This window comes from Squalius cephalus (assembly GCF_949319135.1).
Source record: "Squalius cephalus genome assembly, chromosome: 15".
Lineage (NCBI taxonomy): Eukaryota > Metazoa > Chordata > Actinopteri > Cypriniformes > Leuciscidae > Squalius > Squalius cephalus.
In genome coordinates, this window is record NC_137136.1 from 9,676,975 (window position 1) to 9,702,450 (window position 25,476).

Genomic DNA, 25,476 nt, shown 5'->3' on the forward strand with positions numbered 1-25,476 from the left:
TTCTGTTGCTCCTAAGTATTTCAGCAGAACCCCGCAGCCGCCCGTGGGGTAGCGTGAAGCTGGGGCTCTATCGGTTCTTGAAGTCTTATGAGGGCACATTATATGACCATAGTAATGGCGATTATTATCCTCTTTATTGCCATTATCATTCAGTGGTCCAAGGGTCGTCTGAATGGGATTCTAACCGCTCATTAACATAGCAGCTCAGAGAGTAGCTGATCTTTCAGCTGGGTGATTGAAAACGACTAGCCAAAGCATTTCTAGAAAACAGGGCAAGACAGAAGAAATGATCCTTGGCTATCAATGTACGAAACAAGTAATTGACCAATTAAGATCTACAAAAACATTGATATGGTCATTCAAAAACGCAGTCCTTTATTTTTCTAAGAAAGAAACAGATTCTTAGCTGATCCTCCAGCTTGGCAATTGAAAACAACCAGCCAAAACATTCCTATTAAACGAGGCGAGAAGAAGAAATGACCTTTGGATATCAATGATAGAAACAGATACTTGATCAATGAAGACCCACCAAAATATTGCTATGGTTAGTCAAAAAATGCAGTCCTTTATTTTGCTAAAAAAAGAGACAAGATTCTTAGTTGATCTTCCAGCTGGGCGATTTAAAAAACGACTCGCCATAACATTCCTAGAAAACGGCGAGCCAGAAGAAATTACCATTGAATGTCAATGCATGAAACAGATAATGAATGATCAATAAAAACCCACCAAAACATTGCAATGGTTAGTCAAAAAATGCAGTCCTTTATTTTGCTAAGAAAGAAATGGGTCAGTCATGACATCAGTTTCTAGCACATACAGTAAGCACATTTCCATCTTCTCACAGTTAACTCTCTAATCAAACCCTTAAAATGATCAGAACTGACTGAACTAGAAACATTACAGAGATTTTCCTTTTTACGCTCACTTCCGTTGCAGACGCATTTGATTCCACCACTCGTCCCAATGATAAGCTCTTAATAATAAATAAAGGAGTGCTGCCGGTTGAATAGAGAAACGTGGAATGGTTCGGGTTGTCTGAAGCCTACCAGGAGACCTCAAAACAATACAAAGATGGATGAACTGATATAGAGGTGGTTGGGTTGGGTGGTCTGGTCTGTGGGTGGTGGTGGAGTATTCCAGTGAGCAGGGAGAGCTGCCATGGTGTTGTGGTGACAGAGGTTGTGGGAAGGGGGGACAGAGCTGAGGTTTAAGACATGGTGATCTGCATGGACTCCAACATTTCTTCCACCGCCTTCACCGAGCATTTGTTCTCCTTCTTCCCACGGCCTGCCATCTAGGAGAAACAGAAAGAGAGGGGTTGATGAAAGGACATCATTCCATTTACAATGTTTTTGGACGTATTACGTTTTAACACAAACATTGTGGAGCGTCAGACTCCATAACATGCTGATGCTAAAAGACAAGTATTTGTGTACGATTCCCATGTCTTGCAGGAACTGCATTCATAAAACACTTCAGACTGTTTCTAAGAGGGTGAAGAGTGAGTAAAGACCATTGTTACACATCTTTGAACCTTAAGGCTCTTAAGTCTGCCTAAACTAGGAGATGAACCTATTTTTTGAGGGGTCCCAGTGACATTAACCTATATTTAATTAAAATAAACTATATACAATTACCATAATATATATTGTTGTCACTGTACTAAAGACTATATAGAATTTATATATACCTTTCCCCAATCAAATGCTTTCTAGTATGCGAAATGTTTCTCTCCCTAATACCAGCAGCAACTGACTGGCAAGTGGCTTTAAAGGTATTCACTTTTTATATACAAATATTTTAACTGAAATCTTAATTTAACTTAACAACTTGCAACTTTTTTTTTCAAAGATGCAAGTTTTAGCTGCATTAAAAATTGACTTGATGGCTCAAAAATAGTTTGAATAGTGATGACGCCTCTGCCTGCACTAGTAGAGTAATTGAGATGCCGCTGCGGGTCTCTATTCCTCTCTCCTTGTTTGCCCTATGAGAGTAAAAGGATTGGAGGGATACTACAGCCTAATGAGTCACCAACTTACACGCTCACTCACAAAGACCCATTAGCCGACAGACCCCATGGCCAAGCATACTTACTCACACGCTCTTGCCACATCCGCTGTGACTCATCTGCTAAGAGTCCCTCTGCCTTGCTCAAACTGGACAAATTGAGCATATCGGCCAAAGCTCACTTCTCTATCCTCTCCTCCAGCAATTGACATAATAAACCAATCCACTATCCATTAAAGGCTGTGCTCTCCGTTTCTCCTCATTAGTCTCATCTGACGTCTGCAACGTATCCCGATCACCACTGCATCTCCAGCAGAGATAGGTGTTTAAGAAGTCAAGGTTTGTCAGGTTAGCAAAGTCCCATTAACCCTGGCTGGTACATGCTGGAACTACACCAAAAAAGCTGAAGATGAACAGTGACACCGGTAAACTGAAGTGCTTTGCTCATCAAAATCAAACCGTATAAAAATGAGATTAAGCAGATATAAAAAGTGAATTTATTCCTGTGATGGCAAAGCTGAATTTACAGCAGTCATTACTCCAGTCTTAAGTTTCACACGATCCATCAGAAATCATCCTGATCTGCTTATTTGATGCTCAAGAAACATTTCTTATTATTATCAATGTTGATGTAATGTCAGGTGAACTTAGCTGGATCTAAATGCAGTGTGTTTAATAAATCAAGATAAAGGGCAGAAGATAAAGGAACAGAAATCCAAGGAACAGAACTGACGACACAGACGATACATCCATAAATGGATAAGAACTAGCTTATTAAAATAAACTTTAGGGTCTAAATACACAGGGGGTAATTAGCAAACAAGATACACCTAGGAACAGTCAAAGAAAACTACAAACTGACTTTGAAATGGGGCACCACACAGGAAATAACTTAAAAATATACATACATATAACAGTTGCACTGCCTAATATTTTTGTGGAAACCATGATATAATTTTTTAGGATTCTGTGATGAACAATTTATTTTAAATAAAAATATTTTGTACCATTATAAATGTCTTTACTGTTACTTTTGATCAAATGAATCTGAATTAGAATTTTTTTTTTTTTTTTTGTCTGAATAAAGCCTACTTTAATGAATATACGATTTGATTTGATTTAATACATTTAATTTGATATTTTCCTAAAGAGAAAGAAATGGGCCCAGATGATTAGTTTAGGTGGTTCTCACAAACAAAGATGTCAGATTTCAAATTTCGCCAGCCGAACAACTGCCATTGAGATAAATGGGAATGCTAACAGACAGCTTTCTCCAGGTATTCTAGACCTCCTTGGAGGAAACATCTGCATCGTAATGGGCTGTGGGTGCGTTTGTAGAAAGAAGGAGCCAGCAATCCCACTGAACTCATTGGGTAAACAGAAAAAAAAAAACACAAAGCATGGCCGAGAGAGCATGGCAGTGCCGTTTCTGGGCTTGGCAGTGCATATCTGTGTCCTTGCAAGTAATTCATGGGTCCCGCCGGACATGTACACATACAGAGAGACAAATGTCTGGGAAACATCGCTAGATTAATAGAGCTGATTTGTGGTCTAAATGCCAGGCTGCTGTTCCCAGCATTCTCTCAAAAACCCCACATTATTGTGCAAGTGAGCTGTGTGGTTTCTCCTGAACGATGGATTCCATCACGTTTTAGAAGAGTGCAAAAGTCAAGGGCATCTACAAATGGCACAGAGGACTACTCGATGTTCAGCAGCCCATGCATATCACGCATTTCAAAGCAATTAGACATGTACACATGCTGACTCAGTGCCAATGTTTGCATTGATCGTGGCTGACACGCGACCAGGTAATTGCTCACTTATGAAATTAAGCGATATGCGTGTGCCTTTTGTTTCTGAGTGTTAGATAATGGACTGACCCTGTCATATCGCTCAATCTGCTGTGAGTGAGGGCTCTGGCATTACGCATCAGAAGCCCTGTGTTGCACCCTAATCCATCAGCGAGGTGAGTCATCCGTCTGTATGACTATTATGAAACGTGGACTGACTCAGGACTTGACAGCCACTGTGGCTGAGTGATATCAGCGATGAATTATTAGCTCTATATTGAGAGAGAGAAGGATAAAGTTAATGTATTTATGCTTTTAAGTCAAAGACAGAAAGCACTAAGAGGAAAAAGGAGTGAGTTGAGAAGAGAATGTCCTAACAAATTAAATTCGAACAGTTGTCCGAGGACATCAACCGTGGCCAGAGAGTGACTTGCCTCTACCATCAAATGAAGGTATGCTAACCACCAGAGGTTGGAGGCACCGTTAACCTCCAGAAGACCTCATTAATCAAAGCTACTCTGCTAAAGGGTGACTCAACTTCTCTTTGAAAGACCTCAGAAGTTCTTCAAAGCAAGGAGTACAACAGGTTATGTTGACCTCTCAATACAACTAAGGTGCTTTCAGGTATAGTGAACGAGGTCAAGGATAAATTGCTTATTCTGAATAGCCTTAGGTTAATTCTTACCTGCATATTCAAAGCCACTTCACCATATCTATGTCATTAGAGATGGACACAGATGATTCTCACACAGTATTTCAAGTTCTCTCAACATTAACAACATCAAAGTCTCTGACTCATCTTGTGTAAAAAAAAAAAAAAAAAAAAAAAAACTACGTATCATATGTAATACCTCCCAAGAACCAAGTGTCAACAGCAGATATCTTTGTTGTTTTGACACCAAATTAAAATTCTGTCATCATTGTGTCTAACCCTCATGTTGTTCCAAACCTGTTTGATTTAATTACGTGGAACAAAAAAAATATATATGTTGAAGTTTTTTTTTTTTTTTTCCATACAATGAAAATCAATGAGGTCCAAAACAACACTGGACCCAATTTAATTGCATTGTATGCATGGAGATGGTGAGACTTTTTGAAATGTTGCATAGTGACTATCAATCAGGCAAATCAGTCCGAACATATTTTTTATGTTTAAAATGAAACTACATGGAGCATGATTTCTGGCCTATGAGATTTCACTGTGGGAGGGACTACCAGGCGCAACGTGACAAAAATAGGAACCAAGCACCGTCACAAAGTCTTGACGCATGATGCTGCTGACGCTATGGTTAGGACACAATGTCAGAATGACTGCCATCATAACCAATGACGTTCTTGTGAGTAAAGTCTCTCCTGAGGCATACGGATCAGTCAATAGAGGAGAAAGATACAGAAGATGATTGTGTAAAAAAAGACAGAAGGAATGAAAGGAACATTAATATCCATTTATTGGGTGGTCTGGAAATTCCAACAGAAAACCAGCCAAGTTTTTAATACACCCTCAGGGTTGGAGACCACAAGGTCGACGTGTTACTTTTGAAAGTGGATAACATTCCTTAAATATTTAATTCTATAAAAGAAATGTAAAAAGGCAACAATGCACTTTTTATAGGTCCCTTTAGCATTACAGGTATAAATGACCCATAAATGAGTCAAAAAATGAAAAATGTCTTTTTTTATTCATACAATGAAAATCAGGTCCCCACTGACTTTCAGTGCATGGACAAAAACAGTTATTTAAAATATCTTCTTTTGTGTTCTACTGAAGTAAGTTATACAGGTTTGGAAAGACATGAGGGTTAGTAAGTGATGGCAAGTTTTCATTTTTGGGTGAACTCTCTCTTTAACAGCAAGATCCAGTTCATTCTGATCAGAATTTGGTCTTGTGGCGTACATCTGAAGAACCCCTCTTTGGCACTGAGATGCCAACCAACATGTCAAAGGGAGCTCCATCTAGAGAGTGTGACAAGAGTCCTCCAACCACACAGGAAACACTCAATGGGTACGCTTCTGTGTGTGTGCGGCCCCTGATGGACCCACTTGCTGACTAAGGACCCCTTTATTACACTTTTAACTGTCAATCCTTATATAAGCAATGTATATCACCCTGATGGCAGTTAAGATTTCAAATAAATCTATAATATTTACATTGTGTACCATGGCAACAGCATAAACCGCTTTAGTGATACCATGCGTGCTGCATTTCACTTTTTCCTCTCTTCTGCTATCATTATTGCCTCCCTTTGCAGCCGTGGTGTGCACGCTGCATATTTTCCCCTTGCTAACTCCCGAGGCCTGTGTTTGGCACCAGCTGTTATGCTTCATAGGGATAGTGGCGCTTTAACATGCAGACATAGAAAACAGCTGCGTAACACAATGCCAGGCCCTGTGGGCTTAAGTCAACACATTAGCTGCGCTCTGCCCAGGCACGCGTGTTCAGCACAGACCCAGCGTGAAGGCATGGCATACGCTCACTGTCTGGGGATGTGCTCTCCTGTCTGTATATCAGATTGTGCTCTGCAAGAGAAAAAAAGAACGAACCCGGGCAGCCAAACGGCATTGCCAGTAACTCGGGCTGGGCGGTATGACTAGGTAAAGATTCTGCTATGCATCTGCGGCAAGATTTAAAAGATCCAATGACAAGCAGAAAACAGTAATAAGCGTTCGGATTCAAACATCACACACAAAATTTTTTGATAAATATAATACCGGTCAAAAGTTTGGGGTTGGTAGTATTTTTTAATGTTTTTGAAGCTCATAAATGTTGCATTTATTAAATCAAAAAACACATAAAAATACTATGAAATGCCGTTTTATCTTTTATTTAAAAAAAAAATTTTTTTTTTTTTTGGCCCGCCACCACCCCACTCTTCGGAGGACAACTTTATTTTTAATAAAGCAAAATATATACACAATATGTTACAATACAGACAATAAATTTATATACAGTGCATAACCATTCACCCAGTTTAGTGAGACCCTGGGTACATAAGGGGAGGGGGGATTATAGCACGTACAGAGTGTAACACGTAACATATAAGACACGTCAAGGTGACAGACAGACAACAGAGGGACAAGACAATTGACAAACACAAGAACGTATTATTATTGATTGAATAGAATGATCTTGAGCAAATTCTATTTGTTAATCTGAGGTTTACATTAGTTGGTCATGATTAAGGTGTTTGAGGGGAAATGGGTTTGGAAACATGTTATGCATGAGTGTGGATAGTGTATGCCTGTGTGTATATATGAAGTGATAGCTGCAGGGGCAAAAGCAGAAAAAGAGCAAAAGAGAAAAGAAAAAGAAAATATATAAATTTATAGAACAGAAGGGGGAGGTATGTGTCTGGTAATGTACATGGCTTGTAGTTATGTTTGTGTGGTATTAAGAAATGTCAAAATGTCTGTTTTATCTTTTAAAGTATTTTAAAATATAATTTATTTCTGTGATGGTAAAGCTGAATTTTCAGCAGCCATTACTCGAGTCTTCAGTCACATTGATCCATCATAAATCATTCTAATATGGTATCTATCCATCCATCCATCCATCCATCCATCCATCCATCCATCCATCCATCCTATATATATAAAATATATCTTATATACTGTATATACACACATATATATACATATATAGCCCCTAAACAGCAACTCTATCAAAAATGAGATAATGATATTGAGCGAATGCTCTCCGCACATAGTATACATTCATCAAATACTTTCGCTTCAAACCTGCTAAATCTCAGCCTCAGTCCAATCAGAAATACCGGTCAGTTGGCAGAAACCTCAAATGCACAACATAACATTGGCCTACACTTTTTAGGTATATTTTATTTTTATTTTTGATACATAATTTTATACATATTTTTAATATTGTATATATAGATTATTATATTTTAAATATATATTTTTATTCATTTTGAGCGTAGTGTATATGGTGTAGTTATTGTATAAAGTCTTCAATTTGTTGTTGTTATCCAATAAAGTTTGCTGTCATTTTGTGTCATTATGGTCATATTGTGTGAATTGTTTTTTTTCCCGTATATTTTAGAGCCTTTTACCTTTATTCAGAAAGGACAGTGAAGAGTGACTGGAGAGAAATAGGGTGGAATCGGGAAATGACTGCAGGTCAAAGTCGAACCTGGGTCCCCTGTGAGCACTTGGAACTGAATGTGTTACGGACGTGGCAGTAGTGATTTTGCAACTGTTTACCAAGTCTTGTCCAAACAGGTGGATTTAGGGGTTTTTGCAATTTAAAAAAAAACAAATAACATAAAAAAAAGCACACGTGGACTTAGCTGGTTTTGCAGCAAACGGCAATCAAATTTGTTAGATACCATTTTCATTGCCATTAAAGTGGAATTTCTAAACCTAAACATAAGAGCCTGAAAAAAAAAAAAAAAAAAAAAAAAACTAATTTAAAAGAAAAATGTCAGATGGACTTTTTGCATCTGAACTCTTCATACACATACATATACATATAAATACAAATACATATATATACATATATATATATATATATATATATATATATATATATATATATATATATATATATGCTATGCATAAGTTTAGACACCCATGCTAAAGCTAAAGAGGAATAAAAAATCATCTTTTGGAAATTGAACTTAATGCCTTAATTAAAAAAAAATAGGAAAAATCCAACCTTTAAGGACACCAATTTTCTTTGTGAATGAATAATGTATCGTAAATAAATAAATGTTCTTCCTTAAAATACAGAGTGCAGAAGTCTGGACACCCCTATGTTAAATTCCCATAGAGGCAGGCAGATTTTTATTTTTAAAGGCCAGTTACTTCATGGATGCAGGATACTATGCATCCTGATAAAGTTCCCTTGGCCTTTGGAATTAAAATAGCCCCACATCATCACATAGCCTTCACCATACCTAGAGATTAGCATGGAGTACTTTCCTTAAGATCATCTCTCAATGCAAATCAAACCAGCTATTAGGCTAACTGAAATAAAACCATGCCAATCTCTATTTTATTTACGATACATTATTCATTCACAAAGAAAATTGGTGTCCTTAAAGGTTGGATTTTTCCAAATTTTTTTAATTAAGGCATTAAGTTCAATTTCCAAAAGATGATTTTTTATTCCTCTTTTTAGTCAACTTTAGCATGGGTGTCTAAACTTATCCATAGCACTATATATATATATATATATATATATATATATATATACAGTACCAGTCAAAAGTTTGGAAACACTACTATTTTTAATGTTTTTGAAAGAAGTCTCTTATGCTCATCAAGCCTGCAGTTAAAAAAAAAAAAAAAAAAAAACAGTAATATTATGAAATATTATTACAATTTAAAATAATGGTTCTCTTTTTTAATATACTTTAAAATGTAATTTATTTTTGTGATGCAAAGCTGAATTTTCATCAGCAAGTACTCCAGTCTTTGGTGTCTTATGATCCTTCAGAAATCATTCTAATATGCTGATTTATGATCAATGTTGGAAACAGTTGTGCTGCTTAATATTTTTTTATAACCTGAGATACTTTTTTCAGGATTATTTGATGAATAAAAAGTTAAAAAGAACTGTATTTATTTAGAATAGAAATCTTTTGTAACAATATACACTACCGTTTTTTTTTAAAGAAATTAGTACTTTAATTCAACAAGGATGCGTTAAATTGATAAAAAGGTGATGGTAACGATTTATATTGTTAGAAATGTTTTTATTTTGAATAAATGCTGTTTTTATGAATAAATGCTGTTAACGTTTTACTCATCAATGAATCCTGAAAAAAGTATTCCAAAAAAATATATTAAACAGCACAACTGTTTCCATCATTGATAATAACTGAGTATCAAATCATCATATTAGAATGATTTATGAAGGATCATAAGACACCAAAGACTGGAGTACTTGCTGATGAAAATTCAGCTTTGCATCACAAAAATAAATTACATTTTAAAGTATATTAAAAAAGAGAACCATTATTTTAAATTGTAATAATATTTCATAATATTACCGGTACTGCTTTTTTTTTTTTTTTTTTTTTTTACTGCAGGCTTGATGAGCATAAGAGACTTCTTTCAAAAGCATTAAAAATAGTAGTGTTTCCAGACTTTTGACTGGTACTGTATATATATGTATGTATGTATAATTTTGGAGAGATTTAGGTAATGCCACCCAGTAACTCATGCATTCCTCTTACCTGATAGGCTCTGCTAATCTGAGAGGTGGCCCATGCGGCGTATTTCACATTGTCCTTCTTCACCTTTGCGCTTACTTTTGGGCTGGCAGCAATGTGACTCGCCGACTGCAGGAGAAGACGACGAGAAAAAGACAACAAATAAGGGTGAGATGGACCACAGTGTTGGGGGAAACACATAAAGATTAGAGTATCACCATTCTTGGAAAGCGTCAATAAAGACCCATGAGATAAAAATCCATCGGCTCCCACTTAAAGCCCACATAATGGAAGGGTGGCTAAACCCTGATGGCAATGGAGGGTATTTTTTAAAGGGTGGAAAATGTGAGGGTTTTGAGCCTGGTTGAGTAGTGAAAAAAAAAAAAAAAAAAATTCTAGACGCTGTGTTAACGCAGCCCGATGTGTCTCGCAGCAGAGATAGGAAAGGCGGTGCTGACAGGACTGGGAGTGTCAGGGAGGCGGCGTGTGAACGGCATAGCGCAACGTGAATCATGCTCTCCAGCCGCAACAAGATCTCCGTTCCACAACCACAAATCCTCCATCTTTAGCTCGTTATTGCTATTAGACCCGCTCAAGAGAGCTTGCAGGACTCTGTCGGCTAGCATGAAAGCCCTTCCTCATGGATGTGCTGAAACTTTAACTGCACACCAATCAAACTCATCTCTGTTTCTGGCAGAAAATCCCTCCCTTCTGGATTTTGGGGTGTGTAAGGTTGGTGAGATGTGGCAAATAGGACCGGTTAAGGAAAATGTTTGGCCACTCGAGCCACAATCTGTGTTAATTTTTCATTTTTGTTTTGTTTTAGTCATAGTCTTGTGATTAAAAAAAAAATCCTTTAAATTTAGTCAATATTTTGTCATTTACTCCAAATTTAGTCAATGAAAACAACATTTTAGCAGACAGGAAAGTCACAAATTAAAGCAAATATTCAAACATTTTATATTTTTAAATATGTATCAACCAGCTTTATTTTAGTATTATTTATATACTATAATAATATTTATTAATACTTTGAATTAGCTTTTTCACTTTTTAGTTTATTTTAATTTTAGTTTACGTTTTAGTTATCTCTTTATGTCCTCTTGTTATTATTAGTTATGGGATGTTTAAAAAATATATATTTCTATTTAATTTATTTGAGTTTTAGCTATTTTATTTAGCAACATAAACATTTTATTTCAGGTAGGTACCAAAGCAACATTTTTAATTAAAATGTTTCCTCTAATATTTATATTTTAGCTTTATTTCAATAATTTAGTTAACAATAAAAAACATGTGAAAACTGTACTTGTTGCGAAAACCTGTTCAACTTAAATTTAGTTCACTTTGAATAATTTGAGATAGTAGATCTTAGAAAAAGAATTTTGTGATAGTAGTTTTAAAATAGTTGACATCACAATGCACATCTTTGGGTTCGTCATCTTTATCTTTGTTAAATTTTTTATCAGTTGACAAGATCGGTCACAATATCTCATGTTTTATCTGATGTTTTTGCTGGGTAGTGCTCTTTTCTCTACATATGACCGGGAAACAGGCGCTTGGTTTTGTTGTACTGACCGACATCCTTCTATTGCCATACTTGACACACGTGCAAATCGCACATCAAAGAGCTCTGATGACTGTCATAGTTCTGTGTTTGAACTACTGAGGCGTGTATGTGTGTGTGTGTATGTTTGAACAGTGGTCCTGTGTGTGGCTCCCTATGCACCCTCTGTCGGCCTTCTGCCCCTGGCTGGCTGTTTGTGTTCATATGTCAGGAGTCACTTACAAATGATGCATTGGTGTTAATGGACAACTTCCTGTTTAAATAAATACAGATGAAAGGCTTATTCAGCACACATATTGCCTGAATCTTTCCAGCAGAGCCACGTGTGACGGAGGGGTTGCCATTTCTTACCATTTTTTTATTGTCAAAGGTTTGTTTATCTCTGGAATAAACATAGAAATGCCCTACAAAGGGCTAGTGGGGTTACATTACAGCAAAAAGTCCGATAATTTCCAACACAAGGACTGAAAACACCAACTGCCCCTGTGTGAACCAATCACAGCCTCTGCAATCATTCACGTTTAAAAACAAACGCAATAGAAAAGGTGTCTCTTACCATGTAAAGGCCGAACAAGGCCCTCATGTTTCTGTTGTTAAGCTTCAGTGCCTGCGCAAAATACTTCCTGGCCAGCTCGAGGTTTTCCAGACCTCCCTGGGTGTACTTTACCTGGGGGAGATGGAAGAGGAAACAGAAAGGTGATGTTGTGTTATTGGCACCCTTAAAGTTGACACGAGAGCTAAATAAACAGAACATGATCTAAATAAACAGGAATTATCCTATACAAGCATACAACATGATGGATGCAGCAAGTCAGAGAGTGCAAAGTTGAAGGGAGTTGGCCAAAGATTTCTGTCTATTGCAAAGCGACAAAATCAAACCAAACTGATTATATTGAATGTTTAATGATGCTATGGAGATAGGAATGTTGGACCAATGAGATTTTACAGTGGGTGGAGGCAACCCACATTGATATGACAGAAATCGAAACAAAGTGTCCGAAAAAAATTTAAAGAACAAAGAAAAGAACTAAATCTCCGATTAACATAGACGATTTTAAAGGATATGACCAAGATATGAATAGCTGATGCCAACTTATCAACTTTCTTATCTTCTTTCTGAACTTATCAACAAATTTAGTGACTTTTTAACCATTTTAAAAATAAACGATTTAATAAAAAATAAAAACATATTCAAACATCATACACACAATATAAAATCATACACACACGAAAGTATACCAACTAAAGTTAACAGTTTGTGCATAATTTTATATAATTTTTTTTTGTATGTTTATATGTTTTCATTTGACATTCTAAATGTTTGTCACTTATTTTCTGAAGGCTTAATTATTATCAACAATTTCAAATGTATTTGCTTCAGATGGCATAGTTGATTAAAGGAGAACTCCGGTCAATTTTAACATTTTTTTGTAAATTTGGAGTGCTGTCAGTACAGAGAACAACGACAAAAATCGGTGTTGCCTACACCGTGTTATCCTCTTTTTAAAATGTGCACCCTGTTGACTTAAATGGGGCAAGTTTTAAAGCTGCTTTTAGCCTCTTAACATCCTTGATGTGTCATTACAAGTGCCCAGCCAATGTGAGTGATTCCTTCAGAGTGAACACGGGTGAATCTGACTGCAGTAGATGTGAAAGATATTAATAAAAGTGATGTTAATTCAGCCTGTACCACATACCTGTATTTAATTCCTGTTTTAGGTTGAAGTCCACAGTAGTCGATTGTCGAGTTCACGCGCGTGATCATAGGCAACTAAACCTATGCGCGTGAACTCGACAATCGACTACTGTGGACTTCGACCGAAAACAGGAAGTAAATACAGGTATGTGCGCTGGCTGAATTAACATCATTTTTATTCATATCTTTTATTCACAGCACTCCAAATTTACAAAAAAATTAGCTCAATGTTAAAATTGACCGGAGTTCTCCTTTAACAATTAAACATTATTCTTCCTGAAATAATGCTTAAAATTTTTATTTTATTTTTTAAATCACATTAATTAAACTGAAAAGAACATTTGTTTTAGGCAGGAAGAAATAAATTGTACCTCGGCGTATTGTTCACAGTACAGGTGATTGTGTGGGTTCGTCATCATCAGTTCTTCAAGACAAAAAGCTGCCTTTGCATAACTGCGGGAGTGAAACAACATGAGAGGGAGAAAAAAGAAAAAAAACACTATGAAGATCACACACACACACTTAAAACATCTCTCAGTAGCTTTGTGGCTGATTATGCAAAGTGATGCTCAGACTCGTTGACAATCTGGGACTGGACAGTTTGAGGTTTCTCTTTCATCAGCTTTTATGAGTTAATGGAACTCTGTGTATAGACACCCATATGGTCAAATGACAAACGGAGCTTTGCAACAGAGGTGGCATTTCTGCCCTAGATTCAAAAATGAATGACAGTCTGTTTCTGGGTTCTTCATTGACATCTCGAGCCTGTCATTCTCAAAAGCCGTTTCCACATGAGATCACTGCTGAGCCATTGACCTCACACTAAATTTACAGTTTCATGTCTCAGACACTCTCTCCCTTATAAGTATACAACATGGGCCTGCACATTTCCCCATTGCTCCCACCAAAAAAACAAAACAATTTCAAAAAGAACTGCAGGACTATTACGACAAAGCCGCAAGACACAAAAATGAGCCAAATGAATCCAAAAGCTGTGGACGGGGTTGAAAGGCTCGTTACCGCCTCGAGTCCCCGACACCGCACAGCTTTTTTAGCTACTGTTAAGCAAGCTTTCTGTCTCACTCCGTGCGAGGTCCACACATCGAGCCCCGCAATGTACGTGCTCGCGAACACATATCAATTTATCACAACACATGAAATCTTAAAACAGAGCTGGAGCACGTCCAATCGGGTTGTGGATGCTAATCTTATGCCTAACAAACAACTGGTGGAAAAAACGGGCTGACGCAAACAAGACTTTTTTGGTGGAAAAAGGGCATTGATGTTGCTGACTCGCAAAGAGATGATGAGCCTATCTAGCCGTTTAGGAAATGTTCAAGGGATTTTAAATACAAAGAGAGGAGAGAATGAGAGTGAGAGAACAACACAGACAGTCAAAGAGGTTGGAAGAGTGAGCCAGTGAGATCAGGCCACTCAGAAGGTTGAATGCTGCTTGCAATTACCATTTCCTCTCCATAAAGACTTTCAGATGTGCTCCTGCTATGGCGTAAACTGTGGCGGAGCAATGCAAAGAGTGAGAGAGAGAGAGAGATAGACAGATGGAGAGACAGAGAAAGCAAGGCAGGCATCAACCCACATCACTGCTTAACTTAATGCCCACTACCTGAGTATTCAACATACAGGGCCGACTCTACCAGTGCTCCATTTATGGATGGAAAAAAAAAAGTTAAAAAAAAAGTTAAAAAACAATGTGACTTTAATTGTGAGAAAATTTTTTAAATGAAAAAGTCATTAAAAGATATAAAGTAACACTGAGGAAAAAAAAGACAGATTTGGAGGCAGTCATATTGTGACATTTAAAGTCAAATTGTGAGTTATAAAGTCACATTGTGAGAAAGTCAAATTGAGGAAAAGTCATATTTGGAGATCTTAAAATAAAAATATTTAAAATATAAAGTCACATTTTGATATTTAAAGTCAAATTACGCAACAAACTCGAACTGAGAGAAAGTCACATTGTTAGAATCAAAGTCAACTTAGGACGCAAATTCAAATTGTGAGATTTCTAAATATTAAGTCAAATTATGAGATATAAAAAGTCACATTGCAAGATGTTAAGTCTGAGAAATAAAGGTGCGATTACCTTATTTTTTAAACTTTGAGGCATAAAAACAGGCTCTCACATCCATCTCCACATGAACCTACAAACCTACAACTGTGTTAGGATGACTGACTAGTGAAGTTTACTAGTTTATCAAGACTGCTCTCTATTGAGCTGCATCCACCTGCTTTTGAAAGAATCAAATCTTATCCGTTTCATTAACATGATCAGTCAACATATTTATGCTTCCTTAAGAATAACCAGTTAACTTTAGACAACCCACCGGAAACAACCCTACCTAACAATAGCATACAATTCACCCAAGATACCACTTTTCAATTGTCATTGAAAAGCATGATCTACTAGTGGTCAGTGTATACTACGGACTTAGTGTAGATAACTGCCCATCATAGCTGTGTAATCAGCTGTTTGGGTGGCGTTTGTTTCTCTTCATCTTGTTTTAGTTGGGAGAATGGTTGCCACCTCATTCTCTTGGGAATTTCTCTTTTCCCCTTTTCTCCCATTCTTTCACAGCGTGGAAGAGAGATGTGATAATGCTGGCTTTGCCGGAAGAGGAGGGGAAGGGGAAAAAGTGAGTCTGTGACCTGAAATAAAGAATAGAAAGAGAAAGGGGAAGAAAGTAAAAGAGTGACACTGACACGCCTATAGATAAGGGGTTGTCAAAGAATGGTGTGATATTAGAAAAGTTGGACTAAGCGGGCAGATAATCCTCTCACCCCTGGATTTCCTCTGTCTGCAACAGCAATAAAGCTCTTTACACAAAACCGTGAGGTATCTAATAAGCGGTGCTCTCACCAAGCGCCTGCATTCCTACGGCCAGTGGCCTCCGACCGGGACAACCAACTTTTTCTTTCTCTCACACACATACTAACACCACGTAGCCCCCCTCATGGACAATAAGACCAAAACAATTAAAGGAGGATGGAGGAGAGGAGGCACAGACACAGACTTGTAGTTTCCTACAATCCTGATGCCTGGCAGAAAGTAACCCCTGGCAAAAGAGATATCAGCAGGGGAGCGCAGTCTTATCCCAGGAGTTGGAGAGGGGGCTCAAGGAACAAATCCTATTATGGCCCTACTCCATGGGACAAACAGACACTGAGCTTTAAGAAGGGCCCCTGGCTGAGACTGGCATTTCACTGTCTTTTACTCCAGAGGGTCCCAAAACTCTACAGCAACCGTCAACCGAAGGTCCTGAGAATGACCTGCGAGATGGTGGTGAATGTGACCTTATAACCTTTGTAAACATCACATTTTATACGACATCTTACTGACACATTGGTGACTGATAAATCGATTTTAGCAGATTCATTCATCTTAAATGATGAGTTTTCCCCTACCTGTCTGCATTGTGTAAGAAAACAGTAAAGTCACTCTGAAAACTTCGTGATTTTACAAAAGTAGGATGCACTGATATTTTCAAATTCTAGCTGATTCCCAATAACCAGATAATTATTATGTAATGGGTATAACCAATAAATGGCAGATCTTAAAATTCTATACTATTTTGTCTAATGTACAAAGACGTACAAGTGAATTTAAGTAACAAACTTAAATATAACTTAAACTTAAAATATAATGTGCAGTATATAAAATTAATAATCACCTTGAATTTGCTGAAGATTACATTCAACAGCGTTATTAAAGTATAAGTCTAAAAAGATTAACTTTAAGTGAGCATTAGATGATGGCAAAGTAATCTAAATGTAAAAATAAGACAAAAGAGCAAGTACAATTAAATATGCAATATTAACTGATATTACTAAATAAATAAATAACTAAACTAAATAACTTCATAAAAGCTGATAAAGGAAATGGTGAAAAGAGCATTAATACAGTCATTCTGATGGAATTTAATACCGTTTTTATGTGTTACTGTTTTTACACACAATCATGTGCATGTTAAAATTAATCTCTTATTTCCAAATCAAATTATTTTAATAAATTCATCTGAGCAAACTGAAACCCAGTAGGCAGATATTATTGAAGCCTTTCAAGAAATATGCCTACTTTTTTGAAACATGACTGGTATATGTTCTAGTCACGTTGTTTCTGTATGGGGGTCAGTTTGACCAAGACAATTTGATTAACCCTCATGTTCTATCAACTTCTTGCAAGAAAAAAAAAACAGAATCAACAAAAGAAATGATGTAAGAAATCATTACTCATGCTCATTGATGTAGAGTTCTGACAGCTCATGCCATGCTTCCTGGTCTCCCACAAACCTGCAAGACAGAGTAGTGGTAGTTAGCTCATCAGAAAGGCCATGGTGGACAAAAGAGGGGGGGGTTAGGGAAAGGCTTGAGGGCCAACTCAATCAAATGCAAAACCCATTTTAATTAAAAAGTGAAGGGGAAGTGAGGGAGGGGGAGTTGGGGGGGTCTAAATCCTCTTGTAAAACACTCACTGCTCCAGATATTCGTTGAGCTCGCGAATAGCCTCACTGCTTTTGCCCTGCGCTCGCAGAATGGAGATCTTGCGCTTCCTTGCTGCCTGTTGGGTTGACATCAACAGAGGATTAGGGCTTTATTGTCTCAAGTGTTTGCGAGCAACAGAAAAGAGCAAAGAGTGAAAGAAAGAGGCATGTGTAAATGATCATAGTATTGTGAAAGCTGAAGGAATCTCCACAATCCCCTAGGGTTCTGGTGATCAGACTGTGAAGACAACAGGGATGGCAGAGGCACCACAATCTAAGTTGGATTCCATCTCCATCTTACGAGTTTCGATCAGACAAATACTGATTTTGAGAGTTATAGAAGTAAGAAATTGATTTAGATACACTCATCAAACATTGTCAGATTGTCACCAAATAACTTTACGGATAGCATTTTTGGGATTCTGGTGGTTCTTGTTAACAAAACATCCTATTTCCGTCTTAGAAATGTGTGACCTAGTCTTGCATAGCCACACTTCTGATTTGTAGCAAAATATCCTCATTTGTGCTCATTTTAGCAAAGATTAGATTTAGCATTTTGTAAAATTGAATTTTACATTTCAAAAATCTATTTTAGTTTTGAATTAAAAAAATAACAATAATTTTAGATAATTATTTTTGCAGTCATTTACAGATTTTACCTAAAAAAGTTAAATGTCATGTCTAGAATTCATATTTACAAAACTAAATTATACTATATTTGTCTAAAAGTAAAAAGTACAAAATTCTAATTGTTTAAATATTCCAGCTCCATAAAAACACCTAGAGAGAAAAAGACCAATGTACAGGAAACAAAAAAAAACTACTTAATCATACAACCCGTGAGCAGAATCGTGGAAGTTATACAGTATGCTTTAAAATAGTCTTACAACATCACCCTAAAAAGCATCAATCCTTTTTTATGAATTCTGAAATAGAACATCATGGAGATGGATTAAATGCACCAGCACAGTTACTGGGCAGAAGTGCACGTACAGTTTCTTTTTTCCTCCCCTGGGGCAGTGTTATAATAAAAAGCCTTGCACCATCAGATTGTCCAATATGACGTTTCCTTGAAAGCATATTATTACTGCATTCAATTCGTAAGTAATATAGCAGCAGATACCAAAAAGTAATGTCTTTATCAGATTAGAAAACGAGCATCAGCGAGGATGCTGCTCACATTTGGAAGGGCAAGTAAAGACCCATTTCAAGTGGTGAATATAACACATTGCCAAAGAGACGCGGGCCATATGCATTCACATAAACTTACATAGCCCAGCTCACATCAGCCACAAATAACGTCCGCCTTGTTCCGACGCAGAAGTGACCTTCAGGCGGATTAGAATCTCATCAATCTGAATCAGAAAGTATTACGCCAAGTCCAACGACTTTTCCAGGAGAGCCTCTTTTTTCCCTCCGCTGGTGAAAGGAGAGCAAAGAGCAGAAGCTTTACCGTTAGAAGTGCCCCAGATATTATTTATGAACTGGCACTTGATAGAGTGGGTCTTCCCTACTACCACAGCATGGACCAAACTCCATCAAGCCGGGCATGAGTCACGTCTGAAAGGCCATAAATCTGGAACTGCTATGATACCACCGCCACTCCAAATCCACTTATCCATCAACCAGGCGGCCAGACGAACCTGCTCCACTGGCTGCTGGAGCTAAGGAGTTGATGAACTGCCAAACCCCTACTGTACGCAAGTCTAATAGTTCTTACTGGATCAGCGGAAGACATGGTTTCACATTACCGGGGCTGCAGATGACAGGTGAAATAAGGCTATAGCTACAACCTCAAGCTGTTTGGATTATTGCACGAGTTCTGTATCGCTACATAACGTTTTCCTCCAAAAGTATTTAAAGAAACTGTGGAATGGAATCAAACAGCAATTCCAAATAGTTTAAGCTATCAAATTTTATTGTTAATGTTCAGTTTCTGCCAACAAACTGATTTCTTTGTACTCTGCACTGAACAAGGCGGAAGGCTGTTTGCGACCACAGGTTATTTACTCGGCCCCCATATCTGTCTTTCGTTTCCTCTTAGCGCACTTGGCACCGACAGAAACATACGGAGGCTAGTAGACCAGAGAGTCTTACGAAACTTTATTAAACAATGAGCTATTCCAAACCATTCCAGGTCTCTTTATGTCTTTCCCTCCCTCTCTCTTCTCTTTCGACGTGATCCAGGAAAGGCCAGCATCTCATTTTCATTCTCTTCGTGATTCTTTCTTCTGAAGCATTTCTGAGTGGCTCTCACCGTGAAGGACCTGGCTGCTTCGATCAACCCCTGGCTCCGCTTTCAGACTGCCGTTGAGAGCCCACCTCCAGGGATTTCAAAGGCAACCAGCGTTCCCACAGGGTGAAGAGGAGTTGACTTTCAGCACTGTGGTGTACCGACACGACCTGACTTAAAAATTCATCTTTAAATAAAAGAATTACCTGCTATTGGTTTAAACATATCCAGACCAAATCTACAGTCTCAGTGACGGATATCAAAATAAATTCTAAAAGTCCAAATTCATTTGAATGTCCAACTCTTCGGAAGCAGCGTTAAAGGAAAAGTTCAGCCAAAAATTCCGTCATTTACTCATCCTCATGTATTATTTTGATTAATGTTTCAGCTGAGTTTGTTTATACAATGAAGGTCAAATGGATGCAAAGCAACACTGGATCCCACTGACTTTCAATGTAAGGAGAAAAAAAAAAAGCAGAGACATTCTTCAAAATAAAATTCTTCTTTTTTGTGATCCACAGAAGAACGGTTTCTAAAAACTATGACAAAAATGTAATCGTCCGAATGACCGAAATATAGTTTCAGTTCAGAAAAAAATCTGTTTGACCTTTACAAACGACATCTCATTCTGCACTGTAATTGCATGTCAACCTAGAGGTTAACCTCATGAGAATTGTCATTGACCTAAATTGCTTTCACAAGCACAACCATGTTTATCCTGCTGGATTACAGACAAAGTGAGAGTGCTGAAATTCTGTGAATCGAGTAAGCCTATTGGGTCAATCAGTGTTAAAATAAACAGCTTGTTAACTTTAATTTCACTGTTCAGAAGTGGGTACTGTGTTAAGTGAGCAAAGATAGACAGATAGATAGATAGATAGATAGATAGATAGATAGATAGATAGATAGATAGATAGATAGATAGATAGATAGATAGATAGATAGATAGATAGATGGATAGATGGATAGATGGATAGATAGATGGATAGATAGATGGATAGATAGATGGATAGATAGATGGATAGAATGAACTAAAGATGATAGATGGAACTAACGAACAACAGATAGAATGACAGATGAATAGACAGACGACAAATGATTGATGGAACAAATGACAGACAGACAGATAGATGATAGAACAAACGACAGATGGATAGATCGAACTAATGACAGATAGATAGAGAGATAAACAGACATACTGATATGAGCCAGGAAGAATTTCTCCAAATCATTGCTGTAGGTATTGGACCATAATGAGCAATGGAAGGGCTAGGAGTTCGAACATTTTTGGACACCGCCATGGCAGAGAAACCTTGAGCAATTTTTGTTGATTCAACAATTTTGGTTAATGGGTACCACATCTATTCCACAGCCTATAATTACAACAGTTCAGTTTCCAATCTCAGCTCCGCATGCTGGGATGCCTCACAAGTCCTCACAGTAGTCGCCAATTTTCCGCCATTTTCTTGGATCGTGCCCTCATCCCATTCCACTGTACATGTTAAAAAACACAGCGTTTAGATAAGCCTTGCATTTACAGACAGGTGACCTAGATGATGTCATCCCTCCCATACCACAACCTCTTGTCACCCCGCCTGCTATACCCAGCCAAAGGGGATTGGATTGTGGGAAAATATAGTCTAGCTGCCACTGCACAACGGCTCCGTTTTCTTCCATTCCCCTCCTCAAAACGTACAGATTTGACAGGAGGTGACTTGCATTTGGAGATCAGGAAACGGGCAAAACCTTTTCGGGGCCATCAGAAATATCTGGGCTGAACCTAATTGTGTCAGGGTGTTTCACATGGTTCTCACCTACACCCTTTCCACAAGTAGGTGCATCCTACCAAGCCTACCATGTCCTGTCAAGGAGCATTCAGTATGAAGATAAGACATGGAAATTGTATGCTTTTCACAATGAAAACATGCCCTTGATGGCTACACCGATGGCCTGTTTTAGTCTTTTAACAGAGAGAGCCACCTAATCAAGTTGATAAATCCAAAAAGAGCAAAATCCCACTGCGTTTCACAGAGCGATCAAGCAAAGCTTTAAGTATCTGTCAGCCCATTTCACTTCATTTCCCAGACTTCCTGGTGCAAAAAAAGATGGCTGTCTGAGTGATCATTCACAAATGCACATTTCCTTTTAGGAGATGATGGCTGCAGCCGGTTTCTGCAAAAGACTGATGAGGTAATGAGACGTGGTTGGACAGTATTTTCCAGTGATTTTTCTGCTGAACTGTGTGTAAAAGGACCATTTCATTATATTGATGATGACAATTCAAATTTGGGTTAAATGACAGTTCATAAATAAAAAGCCCAGTTTAACAATTTTAAGCTTAACAAAACATTTACCCAGTAGATTTCATAAAACGTATGTGCTTCTGCATAGAACTGCCTGTACTATATTTCACAAATGATCTCTACCTGCAGGTGTTTAGTAACGGGATATCATATTTCTCCTCATGGTTTTCATTACTCCAGCAGATAAAGTTCACGAAAAATGCAACACTTTGATGGGGACGTCTGCAAAAATCACGTTATTGCCACACTCTTTCTCAAGCGTGTTTGGCTTGGATAACACTAGGACACGGGGAAACATATTTCCCAGAGGGGAAATTTGTTTCATATCTTTTGGATGTTAACAGAGGGGCAAAGCGATATGATTACTAGATTGTGAAGAATAATGTAACCGCACTGGTTTGATGATATCCATTTTGCGCCGATCTTCTCAACTTCCCATTTACACGCCATTAAATGTGCTTGCAATTTAACCTTGATCATGGGAATAGGGAGAGTGCCTCGGTTGAAATGCACAAAAAACAAACAGAACAGACCTCTCGTTTTCAGAGGGAGAAAGACGGATGAGAGCGGTTCAGTCCAACAGTAACAGATAGTTAAATAAATATCAAATGGTAATGATATAACAAATGCAGAGACGAGAGGACGGAGGACAGGCTCTTTTTTTTTTGCCAGTAAGATGAAGACGGTGATAACCCAAAAGTGAAAATTCAGTCATTATTTATGCATCCATTCCAAACCCACTTGACTTTATTTGGTTGGGAACAAAAAGTGAATTTTTAAAGAATATCCTGGCCACTTATCAATGTAACAAAACGTAATGTAGACTGGGGCTGCCAAGCTCCCAAATGATAAAAAAGCACCCTTAAGTGGCCCGTGAAGTGGTCCATCGTTCTTGCTCTCCTTGGCAGGTTTAGTTCATAAGAGAAGTAGCGATATCCGATATGTGAAACTTTTTTCTTTCTAGTCAGATCTTTTCAATGAATCAGTCTGACTGATTAATTCAAGAATCTGACTGATCTGGTTCTCACTTACTTAATGATCTGGTTATAATGGTTAAAAGCCCAATGAAGAAGATTTTCAGTGAATAACACCTTAAATCTACCATATAACTTCAGAATATTTCAGAGAAATAGTGCACAAACCAAATGGTCTACTTTTTGTTTTTACATTCTTTTTTTAAACTCATTTTTGTTTTATTGTGTTCCGTGGAAGAATAAAAATCACACAGGTTGGGGACAAAATGAGGGAGAGTAAATGATGACAGAATCTTAATTATGGGTGACCTATCCCTTTAAGAGAGAAAACAAGCACAGAGAGAGAGAGAGAGAGGGGGTCCTGCCGGAGCACACATAAGGGTTTATTGACTTTGCCAGAAAAGCCTCCATGTGTTCAAAACAGACGGACGGTGAGGTGTGGAATCCACACATGATGTCCAAAGAACAAAAGTATCTGCTTCATCATGCACACTTTGCCAGCCCAGAGAAAATGTTTAAAACATTAAGCAAGTCCATGTGTAGAGACAGTGCAAAAAATGTGTATTGCGTCTACAGGGAAGGGCCAAAACAAATAAGGTTATAAAAACACTTTAAAACATTTATTTCCTTGCATTTTCTTATAATGAAGGGCAGGTACAATATGTTTTGAGGTGATGGTGGAAAGATATTGGAAAAACATGGAGCATACATGGATACTAAGCCAGTTCACTCAATAAATAATCAGTGAATAAAAAACAGGCTTCATGCGTTACGCCAAGAGAAGACAAATCAATAGCAAACTGTGCATTTGGGTTTCTAATACCTAAGTGATCTTTAAATAATAAATAAGTTAAGACTGAACCACATACTTTAAATGGATAATTCATCCAAAAATGAAAGTTCTGAACCTCACGTGAATGACTTTCTTCCATGGAACACAAAGTAATATGTATATATGCAAGTATATATTTTTTGCAAGAAATTATTACTTTTATTCAGCAAGGATACATTAAATTGATTAAAAAAAGGAGAATTTAATTTGTTATTCACTGATTCTCACCTATAGTGGACTAGTCATTGAGTTAAACGCGAGAACCGAATCAATCAATTTGTGGACGAATCATTAAGACTTTAAAAAGACCATCTGACTCCAAAAACTAGGGATGCACCACCAAAATTCTGGGCCGAAGCCAAAACTTCAGGATGCACTTGGCCGAAAACCATTGATCAGTTTAAGTGTGATTGATCCGTGCCGCCGCTTAAACTGAGGCAGCTGAGCGCCAAAAATACATTGACAGAATTTTAAAGTTGAGACTTTGCTTTATATTAAAAATAGGGCTGTCAAACGATTAATCGCGATTAATCGCATCCAAAATAAAAGTTTGTGTTTACATAATATATGTGCGTGTATGGAGTATAATTATTTTCTATATATAAATACACACACATTCATATATATATTTAAGAAAAATGTGTTATTTATATATAAAATATTTATATATAATATAAATTATATATAATATAAATATATATACACAGTATATACATGCAAATATTTCTTAAATATATACATGCATGTGTGTGTATTTATATATAGAAAATAATTATACACCGTACACACACATATATTATGTAAAAACAAACTTTTATTTTGGATGCGATTAATCGTTTGACAGCCCTAATTAAAAGTATCTAAAGCTTTTTGTGATTATTGGATGGCAGCAATGCTCCAAATGTTTAGTGAAGTTTTGTTCATGCATCAACAGAAAACAGCACAAATTAAAAGATTTTAGATTTAAGAAACCATAATGGTTTAATGGTGTAATATTGTCAATCCAGAGATAGTGTCCACACAGCTGACATGTGTAACATGTAGCTTATTCACGTTGTGTGCACGAAACGGATGCTGAACAGTCAAAATGTGTCATTGGAGAAGCGCTAATTAAATGTCTGTTCAGGTCACTGATTTCGGCCTTCCAAAACCCAAAATTTTCGGTGCACCGCTACCAAAAAATTATTTTTTTAAAGAAATTAAACCTTATGCATTTGGAGAGATATGAGGGTGATTTAATGAAGACTTATTTTCATTTCTGTATGAACTATTCCCTTAGGTTATCTAAAGGTTAAAGGTAAAAAAAAAAAAACGAAGGGAAAAAAATTAGCACCCCTGAGACCTCTCTATGGAGTCTCAGGAAAAGCGATAAATCCCCATCTTCAAAAGACAAGCCATTTATTTT

General features: G+C 37.3%; 1 protein-coding gene across 1 annotated transcript in view; it reads right to left on the reverse strand.

The window, feature by feature from the left end:
• Nucleotides 1-738: 738 nt before the first annotated feature.
• Nucleotides 739-25,476, reverse strand: part of emc2 (ER membrane protein complex subunit 2) — a 32,438-nt gene continuing 7,700 nt past the window's right edge. The window contains exons 6-11 of the mRNA XM_079894979.1: nt 17,721-17,806; nt 17,479-17,538; nt 13,602-13,683; nt 12,091-12,201; nt 9,992-10,096; nt 739-1,294 (exon numbers count right to left, since the gene is read on the reverse strand). Coding sequence (XP_079751105.1) covers nt 1,208-1,294; nt 9,992-10,096; nt 12,091-12,201; nt 13,602-13,683; nt 17,479-17,538; nt 17,721-17,806 — 531 coding nt within the window. The 3' untranslated portion in view covers nt 739-1,207. The remainder of the gene's footprint in view (nt 1,295-9,991; nt 10,097-12,090; nt 12,202-13,601; nt 13,684-17,478; nt 17,539-17,720; nt 17,807-25,476) is intronic.